Source organism: Myotis davidii, unplaced genomic scaffold, assembly GCF_000327345.1.
Source record: "Myotis davidii unplaced genomic scaffold, ASM32734v1 scaffold217, whole genome shotgun sequence".
In the NCBI taxonomy this organism is placed as follows: domain Eukaryota; kingdom Metazoa; phylum Chordata; class Mammalia; order Chiroptera; family Vespertilionidae; genus Myotis; species Myotis davidii.
In genome coordinates this window covers 6,527,227-6,546,586 of record NW_006290034.1, presented here as the reverse complement: position 1 = coordinate 6,546,586, position 19,360 = coordinate 6,527,227, and the positions used below count along the sequence as shown (strand labels likewise).

General features: G+C 38.0%; 1 protein-coding gene and 1 pseudogene across 5 annotated transcripts in view; both read right to left on the bottom strand.

The window, feature by feature from the left end:
• The window catches only part of RAP1A (RAP1A, member of RAS oncogene family), a 60,059-nt gene that overhangs the window by 6,764 nt on the left and 33,935 nt on the right, over positions 1 to 19,360 (bottom strand). For 3 of the 5 annotated variants that reach the window (XM_006763007.2, XM_006763006.2, XM_015563436.1), the window contains 4 exons: positions 6,847 to 6,930; positions 4,894 to 4,962; positions 2,737 to 2,793; positions 868 to 1,008 (listed from right to left, as the gene is read on the bottom strand). In XM_006763007.2, the coding sequence (XP_006763070.1) occupies positions 868 to 1,008; positions 2,737 to 2,793; positions 4,894 to 4,962; positions 6,847 to 6,903 (324 nt within the window). In that variant the 5' untranslated portion in view covers positions 6,904 to 6,930. Of the gene's footprint in view, positions 1 to 867; positions 1,009 to 2,736; positions 2,794 to 4,893; positions 4,963 to 6,846; positions 6,931 to 18,554; positions 18,579 to 19,360 lie in introns of those variants that run through there. The other 2 variants (XM_006763008.2, XM_015563437.1) reach the window with 2 other exon arrangements.
• LOC102751420 lies at positions 3,210 to 4,406 on the bottom strand (annotated as a pseudogene).

The window sequence follows — 19,360 nt, the reverse complement described above, 5'->3', positions numbered from 1 at the left end:
ATTAATAATGAGAGAGAACACACAAAGAGAAAAAGGTACAAATGAAATTTAATATCCTGATTGATACAACTGAAAGGGAAGCCTCCATAGTTCAAAACTGAAGCAGACATGTAAAATATACATTTCACCTTCGCAAAAAGGCACAAAAACAACAAATGCCAAATAAGATAAAAATTCTAAAACAAAAATAAAATTAAAAATATAAAAACCTGTCCTAGCTGGTTTGGCTCAGTAGATAGAGAGTATCGGCCTGTGGACTGAAGGGTCCCAGGTTAAATTCCAGTCAAGGGCACATGCCCGGGTTGTGGGCTCGATCCCCAGTAGAGGGAGTGCAGGAGGCAGCTGATCAAAGATTCTCTCGCATCATTAATATTTATATCTCTCTCTCCCCACTTCCTCTCTGCAATAAATAAAAATATATTTTAAAAAATAATAAAAACCTGGTTAACGAAAATCTTTTAACAAAAACACCTGTAAATAAAAACTATACCAACAGAACTTTAGAAATAGGAACAAATCATTATGATTCTTAGCAATGTTCTTTGAACACTGTTTCTGACATAATGTCCACCTCTCAAAGCTCAACCGAGCCTCACTTCTACCCGCCTTCTTCCACCCCTGCTTCTGCACGTCCTACCCACAGAGCAGGAACACGTCATCATTCCTGTCCTCCCTTTTGAACTATCTCAATAGGCATATAATTTGTAGGTAAATTATAAAGGTAAACATTTTTTGTGTGTGTGTGTGACAGGGGCTCTTTTAGGCATGTGGTAGATACCCCCCAAATACTCTACTGAGAGAGAACAGGCACTTTTTATTCGGCCGCAGAGAGATAGCAGTGTGTCTTACAGAGAGAAGAATACTTACATCTTCTGTGTCCTTAACCCGTAAAATCTGTTCCCTCAGGTCCTGTAAGTCATTAAATGTGGACTGAGCTGTAATAGAATATACTAGTGCAAACCCTTGGCCATTCTTCATATACAAATCCCTCATCGCTGTAAATTGCTCCTGTAATAAAAATACGCAATTATAAACATGATTTCTTGAACACACATTAGGACAACTTAAATCAGAATAATCACAAGTGAGCTACTGCATTTTTTATTTACATGCTATTATGACAATAAACATAAGACATGATGCATGGTTTCTAGAAACTCCTGAGGTGAATGTTCCTGCTCTCTACTTACCTGACTGGAAATAACGACAATAAACTAGAATTAGAAGGAAAATCTTAACCACCTTAATTTACTTTTGTGTGATTTAGAAAAAAACTATATATCATTCATTACTTTTTTACTAATAGGTCCTAATTAAATCATTTTAGTGCTAATAAAGATGATCTCAAGGCAGTGATGCTAGAAAACAGAAGCCCAAGTACTGAACGTGGAGGCTCTCAATCATGAAGAGCGTGTAGAAATAAGACGTATCTGAAAAGAAAACTTAGGAGTAACCAAGGACACAGGCAAAAACCAAGCCAGGGTTGTTTCCTGGAAGCCAAATGAATATACAGTGAATCACTCATCTAAGGTTGTTGAAACATCAGGGGAGTTGAGTGCAGGAGGTAGCTGATCAAAGATTCTCTCGCATCATTGCGAGAATATGCAGGAGATTGTTTAGGAATGAGAGACCATGGGCCTGAAGCTATGTGAAGAGGGGATTGAGGGTACGAGGAATAATCAAAGATGTTATAATAAATGGAACCACGTTCTAATGAAGTTAAAGGGTATGAAAGAAAGGAGATGGAAAATGGAAGTGGTAAGTGGAGAGCGTCATGCTTGAAAAGGAGACTGGGTGGTATTACAGTTATGGGCAATCACATAGTCTAAGGTAAGACCATGGGTGTGAACGGCTGAAGCAGGATGGAGGTCAAGGCTACTGGATTATCTACAACATCTATAGAGATTCTATCTGGACACTAAAATCACCAAGAGTTCTAACTGAAGCAATATTAGAATGAGCAAAAATCTTCAAGGAGTAAGAAGTGATTGGAAACAAGATATACTAATGTTATTGTACTCATTTAAAGATAAGAAAAATGAGGCTCCAAATAATCCTAAAGAGTTTTGTCAGAAAACAAGTATCTGGCCCTAACCGGTTTGGCTCAGGGGATAGAGTGTCAGCCTGCGGACTGAAGGGTCCCAGGTTCTATTCCGGTCAAGGGCATGTACCTTGGTTGCGGGCACATCCCCAGTGGGGAGTGTGCAGGAGGCAGATGGTCGATGTTTCTCTCTCGTTGTTTCTAACTCGCTATCCCTCTCCCTTCCTCTCTTTGAAAAATCAGTAAAATATATTGAAAAAAAGAAAACAAGTATCTGTCAACAACCCTTGAGATGTTAAAATACTAATAAAAGCAAAATAATCTTTATAAAAATGAATGACTATGGTGCCAAGAGACCATACTTATTTAAACCCAGTAAACTACTTATCTTAACTAAAATTCTGGGTTTGAAATACCCTTTTTTGGGGGCATTAACAGCATCATCCTTACCTGAACACAGGGAGAAGAAACCCAACACAGAGAACCCATAGGTGAACTCAACATATAATTTAATAGAGAGATATGAGCTTTAAGTCCACCATCGATGGTGTCATGCACATAAAAACACTTAAGAAGCCCTACATTTAGAGAACTTGTTCTAAATCATAATAATTACTTCTACTCAGAGGAGTTATTCAGGTGATAAAACCTGTTCACAAATTGAAATCTATCATAAAAGGAGAAAGCATGCTTACCGTTCCTGCTGTGTCCAGGATTTCGAGCATACACTGTTGGCAATCTACTTCAACTTGCTGTTGGGGGCGGGGAAGAAAAGGTGAAAAAGTAACATCAAAGCCTCAGTCTGTTTTCCTCCCCCCTCTTCACTCCAGTGCATACGAACAAGGGCAACGTGCTTCCCCAGAGTGTGCTGGATCGGTAAGACTTAACTTGGTATTGCAATTAGGAACAGGAGGTCTCAGGCATTTTCTATTAATATTACAGAAGCCAGGGCTATCAATGTTGGGCTTAGATATTTTCTGATCACTGTGAACTCTGAGTAATGACTTTTGTTATTACTAGAAAGCTACTGGTCAAATTCTATGACTTAAGAAAAACTGTAGGAAAACAGGTATAGTTCTAACAGAAAAAATGCATAAAGTGATCATTCATATTATTTTTAAAGAAAACAAAGCACAAAGTATTAAATCCCAAATTTAATACACAGGAAAACTTTAGTTTAAGAGATACAGGGAACACAGAGGTGCTAGTGAGTATCACTGAACTCATACAGTCCTCAGGACTTGAGGAAAAAGATACTTCTTAGGAAAAGCTGTGTGTATAAGGTGAAATTTTATAACTGAACTCTACTTTCCCAGTGTTTTATTTGTTTTTTTGAAGTGAACATATCACGATTTTATTGTCACATAATAAAACAAAATATGAAGCTTAGAACTGGACCCTTTCTTTTCTTATCTCCTCCCAGTTCAAAATGCTTGCATCTCTTAATAGCCAGCATTCTCTTAGATCGGCAGTTGGGCCCAACACATTCAAGCCTCAGTACGATCTTCTTTGTAGCTTTAGCCTTTTTTTTGGTAAAAATCGGCTTAGTCTGCCCACCATAGCCACTCTGCTTCCTGTCAGGATGCCGCTTTCCCCGCGCACACAGAGAATCCTTGCCCTTCTTGTACGTGTTACTCTGTGGGGCTGATGTTTGCCACACTTCTTACAGAAATTCCCGTGGGTTTTAGGAACATTCACCGTGTTTGCAAGAGCACTTTCGGCAGGGAAAGCCCAGTGTTTTATAAAAGAAGAGAAGGTTGGCTTAAAGAAAGTATCAGCTCTCAGGTGCGGACACTTTTTAATAAAGAAGGGACTGAGAAATGTGGTCAATCTCCTGCCTTCCAGGTACAGGTCTCCATGTGGAGTTACAGCTTTAACCAGCAACGGATTTGGGGGAAATCTCAGTAACGCAACACTGTCTCCAAAATTAGCCTAAGGCCTACTTTAAACTCTGCTTCTTTGTCAGATCAGGGACTGAGAAGCACCACTGGTGGCCACAGTCATTGTCCCACCACTTGTGGGACAAATGTGGTAGCCTGCCCAATCTGTAAAGGGCCATTCAATGAATAATGAATTAGGCCTGGAGCTTCTCAAAGTATCTAGAGCACAATTTTGTATCCAATGTGCAGATAATGAAATTGCTCAGTCAGTACAGTTCAATGAACTTCATTTCCTATTGTTGAATGGTAGGTTTAATCTTTTCTTTCCCTTTCTCTCTCTCCCCCCCTCCCCCTCTCTCTCTCCTCTCTTTCCTTTCTTCCCTCCCTCCCTCCCTTCCTTCCTTCCTTTCTTCCTTCCTTTCTTTGGTATATTGTTAGCTATAGTCTTTTTTATAACACTGTCTTCTGCCCACCATCCACCCCATCAGATTTGGGAAATAAAATCATAAAAATCATCCACAATTCTAGCTAATCTTGTAATTAAGTAAAATAGTATATTTTGTCAAGATCAACTTTTCCCTTTTAAAAAGCTTTTATTTTTTAGATTCACAAGAAAACTTGGCAAAAATACAGAGTTCCAATGTACCCTTCCCGTTTTTAACTGGCTTCCCCTACTACCAGCACCCCACACTCGAGTTGATTCTGTTAGAACTAATGAACCTACTATATCAACACATCATCACCATGCAAAAGCCACAGTTTACATTAGAGTTCACTCTTGGTGTTGTACATTCTACGATTTGGGATAAATGTATAATGACATGTATCTACCATTATGGTATCATACAGAATCCAACAACCAATTTTTTATAGTTTAAAGATGAAATTTCTTTAAAGTTATTATAAAACTAAACAGACTTTCAGTCACTGGAAAACTTCAAGCATTAAAGTTACTTAATTTTCATATTTTACCTTTCTGTAGGAATCTTCTATCGTGGGGTCATATTTTTCAACAAAAATTCCCTGAACAAACTGAACTGTCTAAAAAAAAAAGGCAGAGAAAAATTAAAGAATTAAAAAAAAATCAACTCCTCTAAATGTTATTAACCTCACAATGTGGTAAAGATTAAATGAAATTATGTGAAAAGCCTGGGTAAACATCTTTCAATATAAGGACATAATAAGAGTAACTTACTATGAAAGGCGATGGTCATGTTCAAAACTGTCAGCAGTGTTGTTGCTGACATCGCACTGCTAATTATTACGTATATTACGTTTTAAAATGCAACAAAGATACAAATAACGACACAGATTCTAATTTATTAAAAAATGAAAATTATCAGCAAACTTCCATTACTCCTCTGTATTTCTATATATAACTTTTATCTCATGCTCTGAAAGGAGACAGATGTAAGGTTCTAAATTTTAAAGTCTTGAACCAGCCTTTCTAATTTTGGGGAAAAGATAAAAGGGAATTAAAATGTACTGGATTTATTACATTTATAATCACATTCAAATTTCACATTCACACCAGCTGAGATTCAAATGTACACCATCCTGATTCTGAAGCCTTATGCTTTACACTGGAAAATGCTGCCTACAAATCTTTTTCAGATTATCTACTTTTATCTCTAGGATTTCTGTAAAGCACAGACTAGAAACTAGGTATTTTATCATTTGACAAATGGAAAGAAGTACAGAAGATGACTGTGAAATATTTCCGGGAGAGCTTTAAACAGGATGTGGCCCATTAATCCTAGAGAAAAAGGTAAAGATGTGGGCTGAGAGTCTGACACCAAGTTACCCAGAGGAGTATTTTGAACATGATTTTAGCTTGAGCTAAATAGATTAACTTGAATACAGTAAACTTCAAACATCTCTCTTACTAATCTTTTCTTCAAAGGAAACTCAGGATATAATCACACCAAGAACTTTAAACTTCCTAATATGCTTTATGCTAGAGCAGAGGTCCCCAAAATATGGTTCAGGGCAGAGGGTTAGAAAAACACTGTTTTCCTGCCCCTGCCCCTGCCAGGTGGCTTGGCTGGTTGAAGCACCATCCTGTACACCAAAAGGTTGAGGGTCTGATCCCCAGTCAGGGTGCGCAAAGGAGGCAACCCGATCAATGTTTCTCTCACATCAATGTCTCTTTCTCTCTCCTCCCCCCAGCCCCCTCTCCTCTCCTCCAAAATCAATGAGCATATCCTCAGGTGAGGATCAAAAAAGTCCTAATCTGACCCTAGCCTGCTTCTCACCTCATTTCCCTCTACTTTCCCCCTTGCTCATTCCTACCCCAGCAATTTCAACTTTTCTCTTAGTTGTTTTAATGCTAATTTAGGTTCACTTGTCACCAATTTGTACTTTTCGTTCAAAGTCATCTCTCCTGCAAATTATAATCAAGTGGTTCTTTGTTTAACTGTGTATTTATCATATCTCTCCCAGGATGATGTAAGGTCTGTGCAGGACTGGGATGGCTTGTGTTCACTGCCACAACCCCAGTGCCTGACATTGCAGAAGCTCAATAAACAGTTACCAAATAAATGCAGCATGCATACAAAACATGGCCTTCGCTCCACTTAAGTCTAGGTTAGGGTAGGGCTTACTCCACTGGTATCTACAGTGTCAGTGTAGTCTCTCCCACTGAAATGTAAATGCCTTAAAAATGAAAACAATCTTATTTCTCTTTGAATCATGAACGCTATAGAAGGTAACCAATAAATACTTGGTAAATGAAAGAATGAACGAGCCACCATTATAAAACTACACATCCATGGTTATTGAAAGAATCCCTGTCCCCTCTGGGTCAGATATAAGCATATAAAAAACACTGGCACCTTTTCTCTTTAGTGACTTGAGGTTTCAAAGCAAAAACACAGCCATGTTCTTGTATTATACTAGTTGGTTATAGTTAGGTGGCTAACTTACCAGAGCAGACTTCCCCACGCCTCCTGAACCAAGGACCACTAGCTTGTACTCACGCATGGTGTGGTCTGTTTAAATACTGACAATCTGGAAAAAAAAAATCGAGGATAACTACACATGCTAAGATTAGCCTAAGAATGTACAACTGCTACATGAAATAATGGGACTTTATTTTTGTTTGCTTTCCCCCTTAAGGCTATCAAAGCGAAGACAGAGGTTGCACAGTAAAACTATGCAGATTTTAACATCACTTTATAGGACTACTGCCAAGCATTTTACTTCATTAAAGATCATTTTTGACTAGCATCAATCATTAGCCTGTTTGTTACTTCTAAGAGTGTTTGATCAGAAAATAACTTTAAAACTAGCAGTTATAAGTACAGTCATAAACTCAATTATTTATGAAGCTCTCATTTAAAACAGCTTATGTACTTTTTTGAGTTTACTCATGAGCTTTAATATAATGTACATACATGCTATGTAATTTGCTTAAAATAGCATATAGTAATTCTATACTATTTTGTTCACATTATTACATATAGCTGAACTATGTAAAATGTTAACTCAAAAATTATTAGGCTACAAATGGGAGATTAGGGATAATATCGTTAAAATTTTATATAGGTGGGTAATAGTAATATACTCCATAAGGCCCAAATTGCTAAAGAGAAAAAAAAGAAATATACCCTGATTATCTTAAAAAGTAAAAAAGGCAGGAAAGTATTTCCAATGGCCATAATGGAATATGTAGGAATGAACTTGCCATCCTAAAATAACAGCAAAATACCAGACAAAATATATAAAAACAACTGCTTTCAGACACTGGTAGGTAAGCAATATAGGACTGTGATCTCCGAGAGGTGGGAGGAAATGAAGTGAGATCTACAATGGCCCTGGCTTTCTGCTTGAAGGCACTTTTCAGACTGTGGTGCAGGAAGGAAGAACTCAAGCAGAGACCAGAAGCATATCAGCGAAGAGATTATGCACAGAGAATTCCAGAAATCTGCACAGGGGTCTACTTGAATCTATGGCCAAACACTAAGCAGGGCATTCAGGATGAAACTCCAAGAGGCAAGGCAAAGAACAAATAGGGATCTACAAGCTGACCGATTCCCAGAATGCTGGGAAATAGGGGAGTTCTGACCAGAAAAGTCCTCCTTGTTGAAATACAGAAAATTAATTCAATCCCAAGATTCATACTTGAGAAGCAGAATCACTAGAATAGAAGAATTCTAGATGCTTCCTAACAAAGCTCAAAAACAAGTCTCCGAAGAACAGAGCCAATCCATAGGTAACTCAACTGCCTATCATAATAAAACCCCAAATTCTTTAAACATGAAAAAAAAAATCCATCGTACAATGTAAAGTTTACAATGTCCATAGCATCCAATAAAACATTAGTAGATATATGAAGAAGAAAAAAAATGTGACCTGAAAATGAGGGTGAAATGAGTTCACTGTAACAGCCACAGAAATGAGATTATGTAATGAGGTCACTAAAACTATTATAAGCAAATAAGTATGCTCAAAGATTTAAAGGAAAATATGAGGAAATGATAGAAATAAAAAAGAACCAAAGTAAATTTCTAGTGTTCAAAAATAATATCTGCAATGGAAATATCACTGAATGGGATTAATAGCATATTAAATACTGCAGATGAAAATTTCAGAGACCTAAGATGCAGAAAGCAAACGGTTATGATGAAGAGGGTAAAAAGAGAAGTAGAAGGGGGAAAGGGAGAGGGAGAAAGGAGAGAAGAAAGGTAAAAGAAAGAAGAGAACCACAGGGCAATATCAAACTATCAAAAGTATTTTCCAAAATGATAAGAAATATAGATCAACAGATTTAAGAAACTCAGTAAACCCTCTCCTCAGTATAAATACAAAGAAAAGTACAAGGCACAATAATTAAATTCCTGAAAAGTTGGCAAAAAAAGGAAGGGTTATAAGAAGCGAGAGAAAAAAGTTTAGATGAATGCTAAATGCAATGAATATATTCTTCAAAAATGAAAGTAAAAGAATTTTTTCAGATTAAAAAAAAAACAGCTGGGAGTTCACCAGAACACGTCTGTAACAAGCAAAGGAAGTTCTGGTGGGAAGAAAATGCTGAGACAGAAACTTAGATCTACATAAAGGAATGAGCTGTGTTGATCGATGCAACAACATGAATGAACTCAAAAATACGCTCAGCAAAATAAACCAGACACAAAAGAGTGAATACTGTATAATTCCGCTTATATAAAATTCTACAAAAGATGAACTTATAGTGCCAGAAAGCTGCTTGGGACCAGTGGTGGTAAGGGAGGGGTGATGACAACCAAGGAGTATAAGGGAACTTTTGGGGGTGATGACAATGATCTGTACCTTGACTGTGGTGGTGGTGACATGGGGTGTATGCATCTATCAAAACTTACTGAAACATGCCGAAACCAGTTTGGCTCAGTGGATAGAGCGTCGGCCTGCGGACTGATAGGTCCCAGGTTCGATTCCGGTCAAGGGCATGTACCTGGGTTGCGGGCACATCCCCAGTGGGGAGTGTGCAGGAGGCAGCTAATCGATGTTTCTCTCTCATCGATGTTTCTAACTCTCTATCTCTCTCCCTTCCTCTCTGTAAAAAATCAGTAAAATATATTGAAAAAAAAATACTTACTGAAACTGTACATTTAAAATAGGTGCATTTATTATATGTAAATTAGAGCTCAACAGAATTTAAGAAAATTCAATGGGGGAAAAAAGGGAAATTTCTCAGAGAGCCAATTATATACACAGTGTTATGAATTGAACGTGTTTCCTGCAAATTTTTTTTCTTTTTAATCCTCATATCCAAGGATATTTTTTCCATTGATTTTTAGAGAGAGTAGAAGAGAAAGGAAAAGACAGAGAGAAATATTGTTGAGAGAAACACATCAATTGGCTGCCTCCTGTGTGAGCTCCACCAGGGCCCAGGGAGGAGCCTGCAACCAAGGTACATGCCCTTGACCAGAATTGAACCCGGGACCATTCGGTCTGCAGGCCGACACTCTATCCACTGAGCCAACCCAAGTAGGGTTCCTGCAAATTCTTACGTTGAAAACCTTCTCCTAACCCGATGGTATTAAGAAGTGGGGACTTTGGGAGGTAATTAGGGTTAGACGAGGTCATGAGGGCAGAACCCTGATAAATGGGATTAGTGTGCTTATGAGAGATCCAAGACCTCAATTCTCTGCCTTGTGAGGATACAAGACAGCCAGGGCGCAGGTCCGCACCAGACACCTCATCTGCCAGTGCCTTGATCTTGGACTTCCCAGCCTCCAGAAGTGTGAAAAACAAACTTGTTTAAGCCATCCAACCTGTGGCAATTTGTTATAGCAGCCCAAACTGTTAAGTAACATAGCAAGGATAAATTAGTAGACTATGCAACAGACATAATGGCAAATATGATTGTTGTTCTGAATCAAACATTTTCAAAGCATCTCCTAGGTATTAGTTCAATACGAGATGCCAGGGACATAAAAATCAAAAGCATATGTTTCCCATCCTCAAGTAGCTCACAGAGGAAGAAAAAATAACTACCACATGATGTGAACAAAGTTATCAGAAACAAAATTAAAGGGGTGGAGGATCAGAGGAGAGTGCAGTTTTTCATGCAAGTTACATAACAGCTAAGTAATAACTAAACAGAAATGCTCCAAGTCTGTAGGGAAGGGCATTCCAAGCAGAAGACACACCTTGAGCTAACACTCTATACCAGCCGTGGGCAAACTATGGCCCGCGGGCTGGATCCGGCCCGTTTGAAATGAATAAAACTAAAAAAAAAAAAAAGACCGTACCCTTTTATGTAATGATGTTTACTTTGAATTTATATTAGTTCACACAAACACTCCATCCATGCTTTTGTTCCGGCCCTCCGGTCCAGTTTAAGAACCCATTGTGGCCCTCGAGTCAAAAAGTTTGCCCACCCCTGCTCTACACCATTAAATAGAGAAGATCCAGGGAAGACAACGTCGTTCGGTGTGGTCAGAACACAGGGTATAAAAGGTCTGAAAAATGAGGCTGGGTATGGAGACTGGGCAATGCTTGCAAAGGCATTTGCCATATTAAAGAGTTTACATTTTATCTAGTAAGCAATGGGGGGGGGGGGGCCCTGATTTTTTTGAAAAGTAATACAGTTAGATATTACTCTGGAAAGGTAACTAATAGCAATACATAAAATGGACGGAGGAAAGAGACACTAGAGGCAGGAAGAAGAGTTATGGGGAGCGACTAGAACAGCTCAGGTGGCAAGGACAGAGGCCTGCACAGCAGCACTACGCTGAAGGGGGAGCAGTGCTTTCGTGCGAGGGGACTCCACCGCCAACTAGAGGTTATTAAGGTGAAGGAAGAAGTCAATGGTAACTCCTAGATATCTAGCTGGGAGAAATTAGGTGGCTGGTAGCACACCTCCCATTAAGACAGGAACTACAAAAAGAGGTTTAAAAAGAAAGTTAAGCCCTGATCGGTTTGGCTCAGTGGATAGAGCGTCGCGCTGTGGGCTGAACGGTCCCGGGTTCGATTCCGGCCAAGGGCATGTACCTTGGTTGCGGGCACATCCCCAGTCGGGGGTATGCAAGAGGCAGCTGATTGATGTTTCTCTCTCATCGATGTTTCTAACTCTCTATCCCCTTCCCTCCCTCTCTGTGAAAAATCAATAAAATATATATTTTTTAAAAGTTAATACTTTTAGCCAAAAATCTGTTTTGAGAATCCTATGGGAAAGCAGGTAGAGTCTGGAAGCTCGGCAGAAACCAGTGGGCTTGAGGTAAAGATGTAGGAGTTGTTATGAAAAAAGGTAGTTGAAACCAAAGATGATCAATCCAGGGGCATTTATTCAATGAATACAGAAGAAAGGTTGGAACTGAGCTCTGAGAAACAGCCACATATAGATGGATAGAAAACCTGAGGAAAAAATGAAGTGGGAGAGGTATATTCTGGACCTGGTCACCCTATACCTCTGTTTGTGTCAAGTGATTCTCCCATTTCTATGAAAAAAAAATACTGACAATTAAACACAAGAGCATGTATTTCATCCAGACAGACCTCCATATCCATAACTCCCTTTCTAGGCCCCAAGTGATTCTTAGTCTTAGGACTGCTGTCATTTCAAAAAGAGATGATTTCATTCAATCCAAAAACGTGTATCTTTCAAGAGGGAATCCTAATATAGTAAGGTTCATTTATACTCTCCAAATTACCTCCTAAGGCAAGGGAATTTGGGAAAAGCACTCAGACATGGCCAAATTATTTTGGGTATTCTGCAACAATAAAATATTTGGCCGATCCTCAACTCAAGTGGCAAGATAGTTAAGTTCCAAAGTCATATTTTCTTTATAAATAAATACCATGGCTTACAAATTTAAGTCTATATGCACACATGCAAATACAAGAATGTATAGCTCAGATAAAAAGACACACACACAAATACCCAATAAGGAATAATGTGAATTAATATTTTCTTTTAAAGGAGTTAGTTCTAACTCATTACTGCCAAGTTTGAAAACCACTATGTTCTTCCAAGCAAATCCCTTGCCTTTTTATGGAAATCTCTTGTGCCTTGTACTCTCCACACAGCACCAGAAAATTTCTCACTCTGGTTAAGATTCCCTGACAAATAGGAGGACAAGAATAAACATTACACTATGTTTAAATTTTAAGTCAATCTTGAGTCTCTAACATGGTCCAGAGTTATAATATAGCAATTTTTCATTCTTTCTTCAGCAAAAGCTGAACTGAACTTCACAAAATAATATATAACTTCATTGTCATTTTGACACAAATCGATCCTGTTTCTGTTTTTAACTATGTAAACTAAGTACAAGACAAAATAGTTTCTCCACAACTAAACCTACAAAACAAAATTTATTAAAGAAATTTTAGAGAAAAAAATTTACATTAAAAAAACACTGAAGGTAGTTTCTTAGCAAGAAGTTATTTTGCTGGTTAAATATTTATAGAAGCCATCTATATTTTAAAACTTAAAACTGACCACAACATGCTGAGGGGAGGGGAGGGGTGGCTAGTGATAGTAAATATAGAAATCATGGTTAAGGCTTAACTTTCTGAAATAAAAAACAGTGTTCTTCATAGTATATCATAATGGAAGTTCAACTTTTTTTGTAACATGAAATCACAGTATTTTCTCATTGAGAAAATTTTCTTGATATTTTCTTCCTATTCTTCTCAAGACAAGTACTTTGGGAGGAAGATGTATACAGAGATAAAATGATGAGTCATTTATACTTATAAAAGAAGCTTATAAATTAGTCTTCACACTCTTAGAGGCCAACATGGATTCCCAACAAGAGCACACAATTACAGATTTGAGGAAAACAATTTGACAGGGGCAATAAATATAATAAACAGAACAACATTCAAAGAAAACAGAGTTAAGAGGGTCTATAGAAGACTGTAAAGTAAATGTAATATCCTTAAAGAAATTTGCGAAACACACATTGGGAAACTTAGGAAATAAAAAAAAGTTCAGTAGATGGGCCAAAAAGAAAAATAGACATAGCTAAAAGGCAAGTAAGTGAAAAAAAAAAAAGCAAGTAAGTGAACCAATCTACTGAACCCACCAAAGGAATGCAGAACAAAAGGACAGAGAGAGAGAATGTATGAAAAGAGGTAAGAAGGATAAACCCCAAGTTCTGCCAGCTCTCTGACAGGAAGTCTAGAAATCAAACAGAAAAACCAAAGAAATTATAGAACAACATTTCCAGAGGTAAATAAGAAAGTCAGGACTCTTCAGATATAAAGTGCCTGGTGAATGCAATCATCATCATCATCACCACCACCACCACCATTATCATCATCAGAGATTCACAATTGAAAATATTATAGTGAAATTTCAAACCACTAAAAGTGACGACAAAATCCTAAAAAGTTTCTAGAGAAAAAAATATATTCCTTCTCCCCTTGAATGTGGACGGGTTTAGTAAACAAAACTGTACGAGTGATGTCTGACTTCTGAAGCTAGAAAGAGTCCCAGAGCTGTCAAGCTGCCCTGAAGCAGCCACTTGGAGAGACCACAGAGACAGTGGCCTGAGGAGCCCTAGCTGTCTGAGTCCTCCCAGAACAGTGAATAAAGAAGCCTTCAAGATGACCCCAGACAGTCACCATCTGACTACAACACCCTGGAGACCTCAGGCCAGACCCACCCAGCTGAGCCACTCCCTAATTCCACAGTTAGGAAACTCTGAGTGATAATACATAGTTATTGTTTTAAACCACTACATTTTGGGATGTTTTAATAACTAAACACAGAAGGAGAAAGGAAAAATAAAGGAACAGATGGACAATTATAAAATAATAGAAAAATGTCACGCTATCCAAATATATCAGTAATCACATTAATAAGTATTCAATAGGAAAAAATTAAAATACAAGGCAAAATATATAAAGCAAAAGTTGACAAAACTAAAGGGAAAACTAGGCAAATACACAATCATAAGTAGATTTTAACATTTAACCCAACAGATATATATAGAACACCACACCCAACAACTGCAAATTACACATTTTTTTCATGTGCACATGGGTCATTTACTAGAACAGACCATGCTGGGCCACAAATCAGATCTCAACAAATTTCACAGGACTGAAATCATACAGAGCATATATTTTAACCAAAATGCAATTAAACTAGAAATCACTACATAATCTCAAAATGTTTGTAAATTAAACAACACAATTATAAATAATACAAACAAAAAGAACTAAATAATATCTACACTAATAAAAGAGAAAGATGCAAACTGACATACCTTTCAATGACCCACAACCAATCAGGAGTATGCAAATTAACCCAACAAAGATGATGGGTTAATTTGCATACACAGGCGCTGAGTGGCTGGGGGTGGGGTGGCGCTGTGCGCACTCGCTGGCACCAAGTGGCCTGGGTCCCGGGGACAGGCGTCCTCGGGACCCAGGCCGCTCTGAGCCTGTAGGCCCACAGCGCCCAGGATCCTGGAATGAACCCCAGCCACTCCAGGCCTATGCACGCAGGTGAGGTGCCGAGCAGCCAGGGGTGGGGCGGGAACATGCCCTGCAGCAAGCAAGCAAACAGCAGGGCCCTACTTGCCCCTGGCCCCCGCAGCGAAGGGCAAGCAGGCCCCCACAGAGAGCAGACACCAGGGCCTGCGGGGGCATCAAGCAGGCAGGTCCGCAGAGAGCAGAGAACCATGGGAAGCAGGCCTAAGCTATCAGTAGGACATCCCCTGAAGGCTCCCAGATTGGAGAGGGTGCAGGTCGGGCTAAGGGACCCCTGCCCCCATGCATGAATATCATGCACCAGGCCGAGAGAGAGAGAGAGAGAGAGAGAGAGAGAGAGTGTGTGTGTGTGTATACACACACAAAATTGCTAGAGTTGGTAACCCAACAAAAAATGGAAATGACTCAAGAAATAGAAAGGCACAAGAATAAAAAATATGGCAACCACATAAATCAGCAAAAATTATGGCCAGAAATCTAATTATCCCTGTAAAATATATACAAAAATCTGGAAATAAAACTCATAATTTGGAAAGAGTTAGAAAGTAAAGGTAAGTTAGAGTTTTCCTCTTGATTGGGGAAAGGATAAGTATATTGAATCTCTACACATGCATGTTGAAAATATAAATCTAAATGTAAAAAAGGTAATTTCAAAAACTGGGTAATATATAACCTAAAAATCACTACAGGAAAAATGGGCAAAGAAACTTGACCAATTCAACCAGAATTAGAAAATGAAAAACAAACAATAGTAAACAAAGGTAAACAAAAGTAGTAAGAGTAAGACAAAACAGATCAGTAGTCCCAACATAAAAAAAAATCCTTCTAAATCCTGATTTTGTAAACCACACAATAAAAGCTTAAAAAAATAATACTTAACTTACAAGTGGCAAATCTTATTCCCCCCCTCCCTCCTACCTCAAAGGTGAGGAAGAAAAAAAAAAAGGAACACAAATTCTGTTTTAAAAGATATTTATCCATCAATTATTCCCAAATAAATCTTTACCAAAATCTTTGAAATTCTTCAACAGTTCAAGTAAAGGATCAAAATATTTAATTCAACCCTCTACCCTCTTACTTATTCAAGAGTCAGATTTTTGGCATGTTTGACAAGTGGTCTTGAAAGGCTTAATATGTTTTATGACAACACATGCAATAACCTACCGTTTGAAATTACTCCTTAAACAAAAATGTGTTAGTGGGTACACTTTTCCATTATAATAATCTCTGTAGCATTTGTAGTTATAGCTCCTTCTTCATTCTTATTATTTATGCCCTCCCTGTCTTTCTTTTGATCAATCTTACCAGGTTTGTTAATTTTATGTCTTTTTAATCAACTCTGGCTTTATGAATAGTTAACTGTAGGCTTGTTTTATATTACTTTAATTTCTGCTTTTAAGTCTATTGTTTTCTTTTTCGAATTTAGACTAAATGCTTAGCTATTTAATTTTCAGTCTTTCTTATTTTGTAATTGATATCTCAGATATTCCACCAGGGATCACTTTCCTTCTACCTAAATTCATCTTAGTGATGTTCCATTGTCAGTTTTTATTTATCTGAGAACTTATGTTACCTATACTCTTTCAAGATATTTTAGTTTCAATAGTTATTTGTTCTCAGGACACTGTAGTTATTATTCTGTTGTTTTTAACTTTTTCTTTTAATAAATCACCCTAATTATAGATCTTTTGAAGTTAATCTGTTTTCTTCCTTTGGCTACTTTTAATATTTCTGATTATGTGCAAATTTATGAACTGTTCAGGTTTTGATTTTTAATCTAGTCTGCTTAGGATTTATTTGGCTTCTTTAATTTGTGATTTTGCAGTTTATAATTTTCAATCATAATCTCCTCAAATATTATCTCGACTTGATTTTTCTTCATATCTGGGTTCTCCTTAGATAACTGTCAAGTCTTCTCATGCTCTTCTATTAGTTAGGACATAGACTAGGCTGCTGTAATAAGAGACTCTATTGAGGTTTAAACAAAATTCAAGCATTTCCCCCTCTCCTATGACAACTGGAAGGGACAGTAAGGGCTGGCCTGGCAGCTTGGCAGTCTAATAGAGCTAAACTCCTACATCTTGTTGCTCTGTCATCCTTGGAGTACTGCCCTCTTCCATGTGACTAAAAACAGTTCACCACTGTCTACAGTCCAGTCCACAGGAGGTAAGGAAGAGGAAGAGAAATGCCTTTCCCCTTACAGGCATAATCTATAAGGTTAAAACCTATGCACGCATAACTTTCACTTGCATCCAAATTGCCAAACCTTGTCATATAGCCAAACCTCACTATCACAAAGGCAGTGAAATGGAAGCTGTAGCTGGTCAGCAAAGCAGCCAACGAATACAGCCATTACCTAGAAGACATGAATCAAGGGAAATCAGTAATTTCTGCCACAATTTTCCAATTCTCTTTTTTTCTCTTACATATTTTCCATTCCTATCTCTTTATTTTGGTTAAGTTATTTTTCAGATCACCTCCCAGTGCACCAATTCTCTAGACTAATCTATTATAAAACAAATCTAGTGAGTTTTAAAATTTCTATTTATATTTTTATTTCTAGAAGGTCTTTCCCCAACCCCCAGTCTCATTCTCTTTCTCATAAGCAGTATAGTGAAATGTTTAGAAGCCTGAACTTAGGCTACAGTCTATCTGACTAGAATCCTGCTCTACCACTTACTAACCTGATTACAACTTTTCCTCCTAACTATTAAACACTTGGAATGCATTTAATTAATATTAGAAGGAAGATTATCTCACAGTATCCAAAAATATTCCATACTATGTGCCTTTGGGTAGGACCTGTGTTGTCAAAGATAAGGTTTACTAAATTAGGTTTACTAATTTATGCTAGGTATAGCTAAGTATATTAATTCTAGACTCTTGATAGATAACTTCTATAAAGGTATTTATTTCAACATTATTCTCTTATGGGAATTACCTCATAAATTATATAATCCAGCTGTTGCCAACTGGTGGTCCGTGGACCACTGGTGGTCTGTGAGGTCCGAAAGGTTGGCGACTGCTGATATAACCATAATTTTAAAATTTAAGACTAACACAAAAACAAGCCATAACTAAAGCATGAATTTAAAGCAAATGGCCTTTCACTAAATTTCTGAGTCATTATTCTTTAAAAACTACCTCATTACTCAAAACCAGCTGAAATGCTGTGAACCTTCTTGAAGAGAAAGTAAAATGATGTGACTGCCCTAGCCAGCTTGGCTTAGTGGATAGAGTGTCGGCCTGCGGACTGAAGGGTCCCAGGTTCGATTCCGGCCAAGGGCACATGCCTGGGTTGCGGGCTCAATCCCCAGTGGGGGTGTGCAGGAGGCAGCCGATCAATGATTCTCTCTCATCATTGATGTTTCTATCTCTCTCTCCTTCTCCCTTCCTCTCTGAAACCAATAAAGAAATATTTATTTTTTTAAAAAAATGATGTGACCAATAGCAACTAAATTTTATATAGCATTGTTTCACAAAGGTTTTTTCCCTTTATATTTTTTAGTTCGTCAAAATCAAAGCTGTAGAGCATTATCCCATTACAAAGATGAGAAAAGCATACAAAGTTTAACTTGGATTAAATGACTTTGGAGAAAAGTACCCAGGAAGCTGTATTGTCTCCTGATTCTAAATGTCATTCTCTTTTCAATGTATTATGCTTTGCTATAAACAATAACAAGAGCAGACATTTACTGAGAGCTTACCATGCTCCAGCACTGTTGTAAGAAATTCTCACAAAAAGCTTATGAGGTAGGTAATTTGCCCAGGCCACACATCTAGTGAGAGAAGCCACGATTCAAACTCATAGGTAGAGGAGTCAATGAAGGGCAAGTAGCAGCAGCCAGGGAGGCAGGGGAACACCACATGTGTGGTTTCTAGGAACAAAGAGAAGAAACTATTTCAAAGAGGAAATGATCAACTGTTACATGCTGCTGACGAGTCAAGATGACTGACAACTGACCACTGAATGTTACTGGAGACTCGATGAGCTTATTTCAATGAAATAACCTAGGGGCAAAAGCCTGTCTAGATTCAGCCAAGATTGGGCAATAAGAAATGGAAATCATATTACAGACAGTTTTTTTAGGAGTTTGCTTAAAGAATAGAGTAGTGAAGTGGTCACTACTACAAAGGCAAGGGACTTGGATTCAAGTGGGTTTTTCTTTCATTTATTTTTACAACAGGTAGAAGTAGGTTCATCAGACATTTAAGAGCTACTCTATAAATGTCCAGAATGACTACTATTCTGACGGCCAGGTTTACTGCTTGACACTAGAGGTTACAGTGCTGTAATTCTGAGCCTTGCTTCTTTTCTCTTCAAACATTACCTCACCATCTTTCTCCAAGGTCATCAAAATTTTTAATAAAATTCCTTAACAAATAGCCCTTCATAGTTCATAATCTATATATATAAAAACCAAGCAACCGGAACGACGGAACAACCAGAATAACCAGTCACTGTGACACGCACTGCGGAGGCCAACCAGTCCGATCAGGGCCCAATCAGCCT